At 40.2% G+C, this 12835-nt stretch overlaps 1 protein-coding gene across 1 annotated transcript; it reads left to right on the forward strand.

Annotated features, from left to right (window-relative positions):
• Window positions 1-1678: 1678 nt before the first annotated feature.
• On the forward strand, window positions 1679-12125 carry LOC140923938 (uncharacterized). Its single transcript, XM_073373955.1, has 7 exons — window positions 1679-1757; window positions 2042-2397; window positions 2718-2882; window positions 9029-9130; window positions 9522-9641; window positions 10622-10721; window positions 11902-12125. Exons 1-7 carry the CDS (start codon window positions 1679-1681, stop codon window positions 12123-12125), a joined length of 1146 nt encoding a protein of 381 aa, XP_073230056.1.
• Window positions 12126-12835: the final 710 nt, after the last annotated feature.

A 12835-nucleotide genomic window follows, 5' to 3' on the forward strand; every position in this document is an offset into this window, starting at 1 on the left:
AAAAGAAAGCCTGAAAAAAACTGCGATACCGGTGCAGCGCAGCGGTGTATCGCAGTGGTCAGGGGTTCGAATCCTGTACAAGCCTGAATTTTTTTCAGGTTTTCTTTTAGCAACTGCAAAAGTTGCGTACCTGCGATGATCTTCCTTCATATAATTCTTCACACCGCAGTTTACATATATGATTTTCATATATTCATAACTTCAAAACTTAAATTATGAATCAGTACAGAAAGTGGTTGCTTTAAGCAAATATCAACAACAGTAGTTGATGGGATGCCAGGGCATTGCAAATACATTTATTGGCACTGGCACAACCCCAATGCTTACAGAATCGGGAAGCAATTGTAGCAGAAAGTAGGATTGTGTTCCTTAATAAAAAGACAGCACGAAAAAAGGAGACGGAGAACATGACAGCGTAATTAATCTAGAAAGGGATAGTTTTGGAGTTTTAAAACAACAGTGCTTGAAATTTGGACCAAATATTGAACAGAAAATAGCTGCGATACTGAACACTTCTCTCTGATAGAACCGATCGTGAGATAGAAGAGACCTTGCACCTTTTTCCTCTGATAATAGTATTATCATTTCTTCATTTCACTCTACTTATACCTTTGCACGTTCAGGTTTTTAATGCACTTGACTAAGGGTAAGTGTGGTGTATTTAATATCATACCAGAAAGCCGCAAAGATATTAAACAACAACCTTATGCCCTTGTGTCTCTGTCGGGTCCTTTTTGCACTTTCCCTGCTTGTCGAGAGCAGTCAGGGTACATAAAAACAAATTCTTCATCTTTCTATTTGCACGCTATTATATGATTTTGTGATAATGGTAATTTTTGGCGTCCTAAGTCGGAAGGAGCAGAAGAATTTGTGATGGAACTAGCTCGCAAAGAAAAAATTAGCATGCGTCTCAAAACAACTGTGGAGTTAATTCATCAATGTCTTAACGTGTGCTTTTAAACGCGGTTTGAAAAGTATGCTAATATCTTGTTTCAAGTCTATTTTGCAAATATTCTGATCTTCTCTATAACATGCAGCCAGCCCTTCAACAAAGCGGTTGCAGTTTTTCCAGGGAGCGTTCAGGTTAGCTTGTACCCAGTCCCCAATTAAGCTTCCTAAACCTTAAAATTGATAACCTATTAATACGTTTTAATAAATGATGAAGTCTGCTTTACATCACGTTGAATCAAATACGATTTTCTTTAGACAAATGTCTCATCAGGAAATACCAAGCTCTAGTACTCTTAAATAAAACGACGACAGAAAGACTACAGAAAACAAATACAATGACCTATTAACCCTCGGAGATGAGACAACTGAGTACGAAATATTTGTTTAAGTTATAAAAGAAACTGTAACGCACTTCATTCTAAATCAATTTTTTGAGATACGCCACAGATATCTCGCACCTCCCTATTTTTTAGTATTTCGTTTCTCGTCTTTCGCATGCATTCAAGAATTTCGTACAATAATTCCTACGTGGTGTGTTTACCTAAGGATTTGAAAGAAAATTCCTTTCATTCCAGCCAATGAGTATCATGGCCTATATATCCTTTAGGTTAAAAAATAAACCCAATTTCAGTGCAGTTGCACGTTCAGACACTTGACCTATCACCCTCCTATTCATCAAGAGCTTATATAATAACATCTGAGAAAGGCTTCTTCATTATAAGCAATGATGCCGAACATTCACCGTGTCCAGTTACGTCTGTGCTGCGCCTTTTTCGTTCTTTGGCTTCTCGTCCAAGGCAGTAAAGGTACATAAACTGGAAAATTCTCATCAATTTTCTTACTCATTATAATTGCTGTTTCTTGCTTAAAGTGATTTCTTAGCGTTTGACAATAGCAAGAGCAGATGAAGTTTTAGGGTGTGGCACGTTCGCAACGAAGAAATCAAATTGCGTCGAAAATCAGTTGCGGGCTCAGTTAATGGGTTAACATTAAAATAAATATAAATAACTAGTTATAAAAAAAAATCGTAATACTTTGTGTTCTTATAATTGACATTGCAATTTTTTTAATTTCTATCTTTTTTAAATAGCAGGCATCTTTAAAGCTGGTAAAGCCAACGTGACTACAGTTTCTCCTGGGCTATTCGCTTGCCAACAGGTCTCGTTTGCGACACCTTTCCATGTTGGACAGGAAGTTACCGTTCTTGCTTCACTGGGTCGTTCTATCAAAAGTCGTACTCGTGGTAACGGGGGCGCCATCTGGGTGGAGTCAGTAGATCAAAGTGGTTTCAAGGCTTGTATTCTAGAATACAGTGATGGGTCCAATAACACAGCAGAGGTGAACTGGATAGCAACACAATCTGCTCCATCTGGAGGTAAAAGGGGATCTATATCTTTTGGTGATTGGACAACAGGAACACAGTGCAAAATAATTAATTTTCAGCAGGTAAGTGTTTTAATTTGTATTTTTTTTCAAATTAAAGGTATATTACGAGTGATCTCAACTAACAGTGACAATTGGCATCAACGATATATCAACGATATAGATACCTTAAGACGGTTGTGAACATTTCATCAATTCATTGGTTCATTCATAATTTTTCTTTCTATTTTTTTTATCATCTGCGTTTCTGCTTTCATGGCAAGCCTTACTTTTCTCTTGAGATAAAAGGAGAAGTGCAAATTGACAATAACATGTTAAATATGTAATTTAAAACCTTAAAAAGTTTATGAAATGTATGTCGTTCACTTTTGGGTTGTTTTCAGCCTTTCCTGTCACCTCCCGTCATACTTGTAACCCCTAGTCACCGGGCTCCAGAGAGACCTCAGGATGCAATGGCCGTGTGGATGGAGGACTTGCGCAAGGACAGTTTCAAGATTTGTCTCAAGGAATCTAAAATTTTTGATGGAGTTCACAAAAACATTGAAGTTGTAAGTAAAGTAGTAGTTACAACACGGCAGCGGGCCTCAAATTAAAAGGGTTAAAATAATGCATCCCCCCTGAAATGTTAATTTTAATTTATTTATTTCTATATATACGCCTAACTGCAATTAACCTTGTCATACAAAAAGAAAAGACACGCCTGAAGCAGGAAAAAGCCAAGAAGGAATTATTTAGCCATGCCATGTACATGCAAATTAAGATTTGATATTTTGTTAAGATATTAAACTAAACACTTTTGCGGTACAATATAATTATATTTATATTTGACATTTTATGGTCAAGTTGGCCACACTAAAGACATTTTAGGCTTTATCCTCTCGCCAGTCCAGATCTTTCAAAATTAATTAATGTTTTACTTCTCAGCACTATCGACCCACTTATTCTTGGAGAGAGGTTGAGATGGAGGGGATAACGGGACATTTTTATTCCACTTTATTGTTTGCCAGGTCCCCTGAAAGGCAATACTCCTGATGCTCGTATTGTTAGCGCGTTGCAAATTCATTATCTTATCAGCTACCAATTCACCTCAATATCCACAGAAACAACTGGGTAATTTGACGTTGCGTATCTCATAAGCTCTCAGCGCCAGCATAGACTTTAAAGTACGTTTCCTGATAACAAGAGGAAGGATATATTGGAAAAGAGTACGATGTTCCGTATAGGAATATAAGACTTGGTTAATGAGAAATGTTCTATATTGGCCTCATATGACCTTAATCTGCCAGAAAAATGGTCTCAAATGGAATATTATCTTCCCACTGCAGGTTATAATGAGAAATAAAGATTTTATACTTGTGAAAGGTTTGAACCCATGAGTCTTTTCAAAAGTAGGTTGAGTTTGATCGTCCGGGTGAACGTAGTCCTGAATTGGACTGTTGTTGTTGGCAGTGATTGACGTTTCGACAACCTGACCGGTAGTCATCTTCAGGGTCAAAGTGAGTTGTATCACGTCAGTTGATGTTATTATGCTCTGGTTATTGATCTGATTAGTCAATTACGTCGCGATGTTATTGGTCGTCTGTCAGTTAAGCCGTGATGTTATTGGCTATGAAGACTCGTAATCAGTAATTGGTGCGTTTCGATCCGTCTGTTGTCACAGTTAAACAGTCGTCTATTGTTAGTAAAATTGTCAGTTCTCCAGTCGTTCTCTCGTAGTTAGTTTTACTTGATCTCGTCAATAAGTCGTTTGTACGGCGCTGCTAACTGTTGGCTTCGATTCAGTTGCGTTTGTTCTAAGTTAGTAAACCAGCTTTCTAAAGTAAGAAGTTGATAGTAGTCTGTAGAATACGTTATACATGTCGTAGAGTCCCAGCCAATTTGATGTTTCGTCTTTAAATGGTGCTCAGCAATGTTTCTTTAGTTTGAAGTAATCGTTGGCATGCTCAGACCTCTTCGCTTTGCATGTTCGAATTTATTTGTTTCACGGTGCTTAGTTTCTCTAACCTCTAGGCTTTTTCATACCTTTTTGCCCAGTTGCGTTTTCTTTTTTGCGCTTGAGTTTTGTTTGTCACTCTTTTTTTGTCACCCATTATGCTTTTATTATCATGCTTTTCTATCACGTAACTGTTAGTTTCGCGGTGGGCTGTTTAAGCAGCGTTTCTTGTTTATTGAGGCGGCCCCTTTTTTGGACTTGGGGCTCTATAGTTTAGTGTTTTCTTTATTTGAAACTTTTATTTTTGCCTTTGTTTATTATCAGCGAAGGCGAGTTATTGTTGCCTGGAATAAGTTTAGGGATGCCACTGGTGAAAGAGTTTTATTCAGTAAACTAAGGGGAGTCGGGTCACGATAGGTTTTCTTCATTTTCAATGTGTATCTCTGGTAACGCCGTTTGTTGCCCATTACGATTGTAAAATATGCCAACGAATTGCGACAAATTACGTTCATTTGTTTGTGAGATTCTGCTTTCATTATCAGAAATACGGACTCATTTTGAGCGTTCCGCTGGTGATGGTAGTTTGTTTCTGCGTACAGCAGTTCTGGGATGCCACCAGTGAGGAAAATGAAGTAATTTGCGTTTTTTTCCTTCTTTGCGTAACTAGACATCTTTTCTACATGGGCGAATATTTCCAATCTTATTTCGTAGCTGAATGTTCCGCTCCGCTGGTGAAGGGAACTTACTGTTTCGCGGAACGATTACGACATGCCACCAGCGTGTGTAGTTTGATCTTGAAAGGAGAGGATCCGTTTCGAGTCTTTTTGTTTAACTGTTAGTTACCGTGTCACTTGTCAATACCACTTGCTGCTGCTTGTGATAATTGTGCAATCCCTCTAAAGGAGTGATATAATAAAATATATCTTTTGTTTTCGTTCGCGAAGCTCAGGGATTGATTTCGTCGAGTGAGGCGGATCCTTCTCGTGTTTTTTGTTTTTTTTATGTTTAGTCAGTACCTCTGGTGAAGGCAACTCGCCATTGCGGAAATTATTGCGGAATGCTGTCAGTGGATCGGATATAATTCATGAAACACGCTTTTTCGTCGTTCGCGTGGTCCGGCGTTAAGTCTCCCCTTTGAAACGTTTACAAATGTAGTTTTGTCCCTTTGTTTACCTAACTCGGGCGACCCGGTTTCAGGTTTTCAGTTAGCGTCCTAACTAAGGCATGACTGCTGCGTGGGAACTATTTTACATCCCCCGGTCACTGGGGTAGTTTACAGGGTGATGTTACACAGGTTTACTCGTGGGCTGCTCTATGCCCCAAATTTCGGTCTCTCTTCGGAGCTCGGGGTCAACGAAGGGAAACGTGCCTTGTTCGTCTCGTTTTTAAGTTATTATTTTAGCGTTCCGTCTCTTCTTCCGTTTTGGGATCCCAGTTCGTTTTTCTCCGGGGTTGTACGTGGATTCGCGCTCATCTTACACATATGTTCCTTTTTGTGATATAAACCAGGGAACCTGACCCATCGTTGGCCCTCGTCCTTCTCCTGGTATCGTTGCGGCTCGCCCCATCCTAGTATCTTTGCGTCAACTTCGTTTCCGCAATCCTTAATATTTCAAAGCTGGGGAAATTCACAACCACTCCTTTATGTGGAGCTAATAGGCATTATCCGGGACGGTGTCCATGTTGAACAGTTCTTCAAAAATTTCAAGGAGAATTTTCGGGGCTCACCGTATAACTCGCCGCGTGCTCCGATTTGTGAGCAGATTCAAACCTTAATCTCCGACACCATAGTCGACTGGGTCTCCACTAGTGTGCTTGCGGTCTGGGCAGAGTTGGAGAAGTACGTTCCCCATTTTTAATATCCTTACCCTCACTGTGAAACCTTCAAAACTCCGCCTCTATCATGAAGAGCGCTTACATCTATCACAATTTAGGTCTCGCCGTCACAAGTTCAGCTCGCTCACAAGGGGGTTCCTGTGTCCCAATATATAGATGACCGTCATATTGGTCAGTTGTTCGGTTCCCCTGCCGAATCCAGTCTACCTCCTAGCAGATTGCCGACTGAAGCGGCTGCGTATATCATGTGCTAACTACTTATAGAGGCCGGTTATTTTATTGGCATCGGGAAATCGTAGGTTTGATGTTCCTGACTGACAATCAGGTCCTTATATCTGCATTAGATTACGACGGTTGTAAAAACTCGGCAATCAGTGACGTCATTAAAGAGATTTTGTGCCACAGTCGTGACTGCAACTTCAGCATCTACACCTTCTATGTGCCGCCGGAACGAAACCCTGCTGACGAACCCTCACGGCGATATTCAGATCTGGACTTAACGTTTATCCCTGAGTCTTGGTCGCTTTTGGAACATTTCTTCGGTCCCCATTCGTTTGATTTAATTGTCTTGGATAGTAACTGCCAAAGGGACTTTCGTGGGAACCCCCTGCCTCATTATACCCGACTTGGCCTACCCCTGGGTCTGACGGAGTAACGCTTTTGCTAATCCTCTGCCTGCTGGACATAATATTTATGCGTTTCCGCCGTTTGTACTCCTTGGTCCACTTCTGAACTACATTTTCGATCACGATTTTCATGGTGCCTTCACACTTGTCGTGCTGGATCTGCGACCGAGGCCGTTTTGGTAGTCGACTCTTCAGGCTCTCGTTGTTGACCGTTTGCTACTTGGCAAGAAGGGATCTACCCCCGTGTTGCTTTCTCCCACCCGAAACTCGCGTCAATGGCTTCCGCGCAACCTACAGTGGGATCTCTGGGCTTTCCGAAGCATTTCTTAGAGAGCGTCTTTTATTTTATCTAGGTTTTAAGGCCTTGGAAGGCTGCACAGCGATACCCAGCATGTTTATACCCAAACGACTTTGACGCTTACTTTTGTCAAGCTTGTGGTCCGCAGTGTCCCATGAAAGGTTGTGAACCATACAAGTCTATCCAGACGTTTCCAAGATTTTTTTGATACCCTCAGAGCCAAGCCCTATCTGCGGCAGAGGTCTGCTCTTGAACAGCAGTTTTCTGATTTCCTGGTTTCTTTGTCTCCTCTAAAGTACATTTCTTCTTGCACTTCAGACGATGTTATTAAGTTTTTGATAAGTAAGGACAGCTCGGGAGGACTGTGGTTCATAGTCAGCTATGCCCTAAGGTTAGTTGCGATTGTCCAAGGCGTTTGGCTGCGGGGATGGTAGATTCTAAGTTGCGGAAACTTAATGCTATTTTCAATAACATTGACCGTTTGCGTTTAGCGTTAAAGAGTACCTTAAATTTGTTCTCGAGGAACAGGCAAACAAGGCTATTCTCTCCTCCAAGGCAGTGCCTATGCTTTTTGTTAAGTTTTCTACGCTCATTAATTGTCTTAGGTACTCCATAAGATGCAGCACCCATCTTTCCTTAGTCAATGATTATATTTTGGTGAGGGACACTGTTTTCTTCGTTGTCGATTTTTTTCACTAGGAACCGTTCTTCAGATCTGGGTCGTCTTTTAGGGTATCAGGTGTTCATCAGTCTTAAGAATCGAAAGGGTTTTCTGCTGCTCTTAACCCTAACTTAAAGCTTTGAGGTGTAATGCGCCTTCTTCATTTATTTTAGAACCTTTCCAAGAACAGGAGCTTTGTCCAGTTTTGCAGATTCAATACTATCTTTATGTGTGTCAGTTATTAAACGTTCATTTGGCTGACGGGTACTTCTTTAGGGCTACCGGTCGGGGCAGAGCAGTGAGCTAATAAGGCCTTTTTTGGGTATTGTGGTTAACAATAGCTAAGAAAATATCTATCAGAAACCAAGATTAATTTGTTTTCGGAGAGACTCCCCACAGCCTTAGGGTTGGCCTTTCGAACATCCTCAACATGTTAGGTTGCTTACAAGAGATCTCTTGTTACCTCGGGTGAAGAAGCAAGGGTATGGTTGAATATTACATCATAATGAGTAACACAGCTAGTTCTTTTTCTGTTACTTGGGGGAGAGTTTCTAAGTATTTTAGAAAGATATAAGGAGTTCGTTTGATGAATTTATCGGTGCGTGGCTCTTTGTTTTTTGGGTGCTTTTTAGCTTTTCTGTCTCTTAAAGTGCGAGTCGTGGTGTCGAGTGCAGGAGCGTACTTTTCCCATAACTTAATATTTCGTGATGAGGTAATTATGCAGTGAGAATATATTACTAGTTATCTTTCCTAACTGGAACACCCACCTCAATATGGTCAGTCCCTTAGTGGCAATTTTCCCGAGAGAAACAGTTTGTGACACTATTAAGTGTATATAATAGCCGAGTCCTACACGTAGGTCAGCAAAACCACCATCCATTCGAGAAATCTCGCTGGTCACGTCACCGCACGACCGCCCGCCCGTTCGTCCTCTCCACAGGAAAATCAACGCGAAATGTCACAGTTTCTATCTAGTGTGGGAGCATGCAACTTGATATTGCACATCCATGTCGTGGTCAACTGACAGCGGTCAAAACAGGGTATCCGCTGACAAGTATAGTATGGCCGTATGGCGGGTTCAGTTTACGTGCTTTTTTGAAGTTCCCTCTGACCCATTTCTGGTCTTCAAGTGTTCACAGTCTCAACTCTAAGTGGACTTCTTTGCAATGGTTACAAGTTGACTGTTTGAAGTAAATTACAAACTTGTTTACGGGAGCTTCGTCTTTGGTTTTGGCTAAACCTATATATTATTGAACATCTGCTTGTAATTACACTAGTTTGCTTAGTATAGTCTCACGCTGAACTAAGTACTTAGCTTGAGTATTTTCCTGTTCTTGCAGAACTGGATGGCTTACACCGAGGCGAATTTTGACAACTTCACTTTGACAGAAAGCCTTGTATTTACAAACAGCACTCAACAAGACAATTATGCTTTTTGTCAGGTAAACGGATTTTTAGCCACACAAAAATTCCTACCCAAGAAAAATCAGTAAAAAAAATAGTTAGGAGTCTCTAAGTTCAGGTTCACAGCAAACCAATTTTTTAGATTTTTATCGACGAAATTGCGGCCGTCAAAGTGAGGCAAGTATACCTCTAGTACTCGGTTGGCGATATACGCAGCTATAGACCTGGTAAAGAGATAAAAGATAAGGCAAAAAAGAACAAAGTTATTTTTTTAAAGTTGAATTTTTTGGAAAGCCAAAGTTACGCATTTGCGTTATTCCGCTGTATCCTCTTTAGTATGGGATGATTATGGATACGGTCTTACATAATGATTTAAACAGTTCATCCATAAAAAAGTGACTCTTACAGACCATGTCTGTCTTATTTCAGAAAGTAAACTTCACAACTCCATTCTTTGCTCCTCCAGTGGTGGTTTTGACACCAAAACGCAGTTACAGAAATGTTACCTCACAGGGATGTGAATGCGATGCAATGACAGCCTGGGTCGAGGTAAACATTACTGTTATAAATTAAATCCGTTGTCGATAGCAACGCGTCCCCTAAATTCCCTGAAGGGTACTTCTGCATTCGAGCGCGATGTTTTAAAATTCAGTTTTGAGCTAGCAGTTGACATGAAGAGAAGAATTGAGATATAGAAGCCGAAAACCCAGAGATAATACACGCTAGTGTAAGTTGTTTTTTTCCAAGAGGTTTTCAATCTTTAGCGAACTTCTCATCAGGATATTTGGCCTTTTTCCTTTTTCAACGAATCATTCTGTTAATGCTCGTGATGTAGACGTGAAAAGAAGCGAGCACGATTTCGACGCCTAAATGATGAATAAACTGTTAGAAAACACTGAGACACTGAGTATCAAATGAATCTTTAAGAACAGCGAAACGACGACAACAATTGCCTTGTTTTTTTTCCTTCAAACATTGCTCTAAGACAGTTCTCGTAATTTAGGTGAATAATCGTTTTGTTTCTTTGCCATGATAGTATTTGATTCCTTAGCCTAACATTCTCGTTAACGACCACTGCGTAAGCTACCACCTTTCAGTAATAACCATTTTGTTTCTTAGTCAATTCTGTTTTCACTAATGGACTTTCTTGTAAGTGACCAGTCCACTCAGTTGCGGTGACTTTCACTGTTTTTGACAGGGTGCCGCAGTCGAACCGACTGCTTTGAATTCACTACTTTACTGTCAGTAAAACTGAGATCAATAGGCCTTATCACGGATTTCGACGCCATCTTGACGAGTAGGCAGTCGTGTGCGAAGTTAGAGTGTTTGTATGGGAATCTAAAAAAATGTCGAAAATTTTCCATAAATGGAGTTCTGATTATGAACTGAATGTGCTGCTGCTTATGACATTCGAGTACGGCTAATTGGGGTGGTTTAGCTAATTTACGTCATCTTTAAGGTAGCTAAACGTAACTAAAAATATTCGCCATTGACAGTATTGCTTTATTTTTGATAAATTTCACCCCTAGTATACCTCCAGAAATGACATGGAAATTTGTATGAAAAACTACAAAAGTGACGAAAACATAAAGAGTATTCTCCTTACAGTCGATTATTTGGTGATTGGAGGTAAGTAAAGTTCATTCCACACTCTCTTTCCACCAAGATGTATTTCTGTAGGTACCGGCAGTCCAGAGGTAGCACAAACAGCTACTTGTAAGTCTCCCCAGGTAAAGGCCTATCTACCAATGAACAGAAAAAACACCCGATAATAAGTCCCCCACCCCCCCTCCCTCTCGGACAGAGCCCCTCCTTCAAATGTGTCGAAATGAATTCGATTTATTATGAAGTTTTGCACCTTACACCTATCCCGTAGTCATGATGTCCATTGGGGCGCCACAGACTCAGCAACCGTTTCCCTCCAATTGACATTGTTTTCAGATTCTTTTAGGGTGTCGCAAAACCTCAACTCTGTCCAATCAAAGATGTTATTTTCCCAGTCGTTCTTTTGCCTTCCTCTGCTTTTCCCTCTCTGCACTGTTCCTTGTAAGATTATCTTGGCAAGCCCTGCTGATCTTGATACATAATCATACGATGAGATATTTCATGGATGAAATTTCTATTTAGACATTCTTCATATTCAAGAAAACTGAGCCAGTAGAAATTTGATAACGAACTCGCGTGTGTATTCGCTGCTCATTGCGCAGGCAAATAAGCAGACTGTAATCAACAACAACTAACGGATGGGGGCATTTTGGCCAATCGGAACAGCGCAAATCATCCGTATTGTTTCCTATCCAATAAAAAAGAAGTCCTGATTCTGGCTTTTTTGCATGTGATCTGTGAAAGGATTGTATCATGCCCTCCTTCCGAAAACAGATTACAGAGATAAAGGGAAAGGGCGTGATAGTAGGTTACAACTGAAAAGTCTCTGAGATCACAACTTTTCAGGTGGTATATTGCTCATGTGCTAAGGGATTTTGAGATTGATCTTAGACTGTTCATCTCATTACGTCAATTCTTCTAAACTACATGTTCATCACAACGGTTCTCACATTGCAGTTGGCGATAAGAGGGTTTACCTCACAGAAACACGCTGCAATGACATTTTGTAGTACCGGTTTCGGATTCTGCATGCGTGAGCGTACGAGAGAAGAAGAAATACATTTTAACCTGCGTTAGTGTATGTTACACTACGGAGGGCTTTAAAATGTGAAACAAATCCTAGTGGCACGCTCGCCAGAAATTTTTGTCATCATTCCGCCTTAAGACTGACTTTGACTATTTTTTTTTATAATTATGATGTTAGACTTGGATCCTTGCATTGAAAAGACATGTTACCACTATGGTCATTGTAAGGCAGTGGGGCACCATGATGCTCGCTGCGTCTGCGTAAACAGCTGTCCCTCCTATCAAGAGCCAGTTTGTTCTTCAAATGGCACCACTTATGATAACAAATGCCTATTTGAACAAGAAATGTGTTCTCTGCAGCTGAACTTTACGATACAGCATCCCGGTGGCTGTGAAGGTTAGATCAACTTAAGTTACATTTGTGGAGTCGCGCTCGTATTTATTTTAACATATTAGGTTTAGCTTTTAAGACAGTTCACGGACTAGCGCCACCATATATTAACTCTCTAGAGTTACTTCTTGACATGAAGCCATCTATTGATTTTTTTTTTATAATTTAGCTGCAACAACCAATCCCGTTAAGTTAAGCTTCTTTAACCGTCTCAATATATATGTCGATATAATCGGCAATTATGGGTTATCACTCAGACATGTTAAAAAAGATTTTATTAAAGTCAACAATCAGGGCATAATGCATTTTTTAGGGTTGCGCCTCATTTGAATTTTTATTTCTTATTTTTACATAAGCTCGGATTCCTTTGTTCTTTTCGGGGAGAATATATTACATAACCCCTGAATCAACTGTCTGAAAAGCTGGGTGCGGCTTTGATTGTTTTAAGGGAAGAGCGGGGCTAATGAAAAGCTAATTAAAATGCGAGGGGATTATGTATTAATATGCGAGGGGGATAAGTGACTTATCCCCGTTGCATTTTAATACATAATCCCCTCGCATTTAATTAGTTTTCATAAAAAAAAAAATTTACAAATATTTATTGTAAATATTAAACACGCCACTATAATTCCTACAATTAAACTGAGCTGCGTTTCTTTTGCGCCACATTCGCCGATTTTCTTAGTTCTTAGTTCATCGATTTCCACAGCCAGAACGACAG

This window comes from Porites lutea, chromosome 14, assembly GCF_958299795.1.
Source record: "Porites lutea chromosome 14, jaPorLute2.1, whole genome shotgun sequence".
Classification (NCBI taxonomy): domain Eukaryota; kingdom Metazoa; phylum Cnidaria; class Anthozoa; order Scleractinia; family Poritidae; genus Porites; species Porites lutea.

What these genes read in the sequence shown, in the direction of transcription:
- LOC140923938 (XM_073373955.1), top strand. Translation starts at nt 1,679, where the DNA reads ATGCCGAACATTCACCGTGTCCAGTTACGTCTGTGCTGCGCCTTTTTC. An exon ending in TCTCGTCCAAGGCAGTAAAG is followed by an intron (nt 1,758 to 2,041) that starts GTACATAAACTG and finishes TTTTTTAAATAG; the next exon opens with CAGGCATCTTTAAAGCTGGT. An exon ending in ACAATTATGCTTTTTGTCAG is followed by an intron (nt 9,131 to 9,521) that starts GTAAACGGATTT and finishes GTCTTATTTCAG; the next exon opens with AAAGTAAACTTCACAACTCC.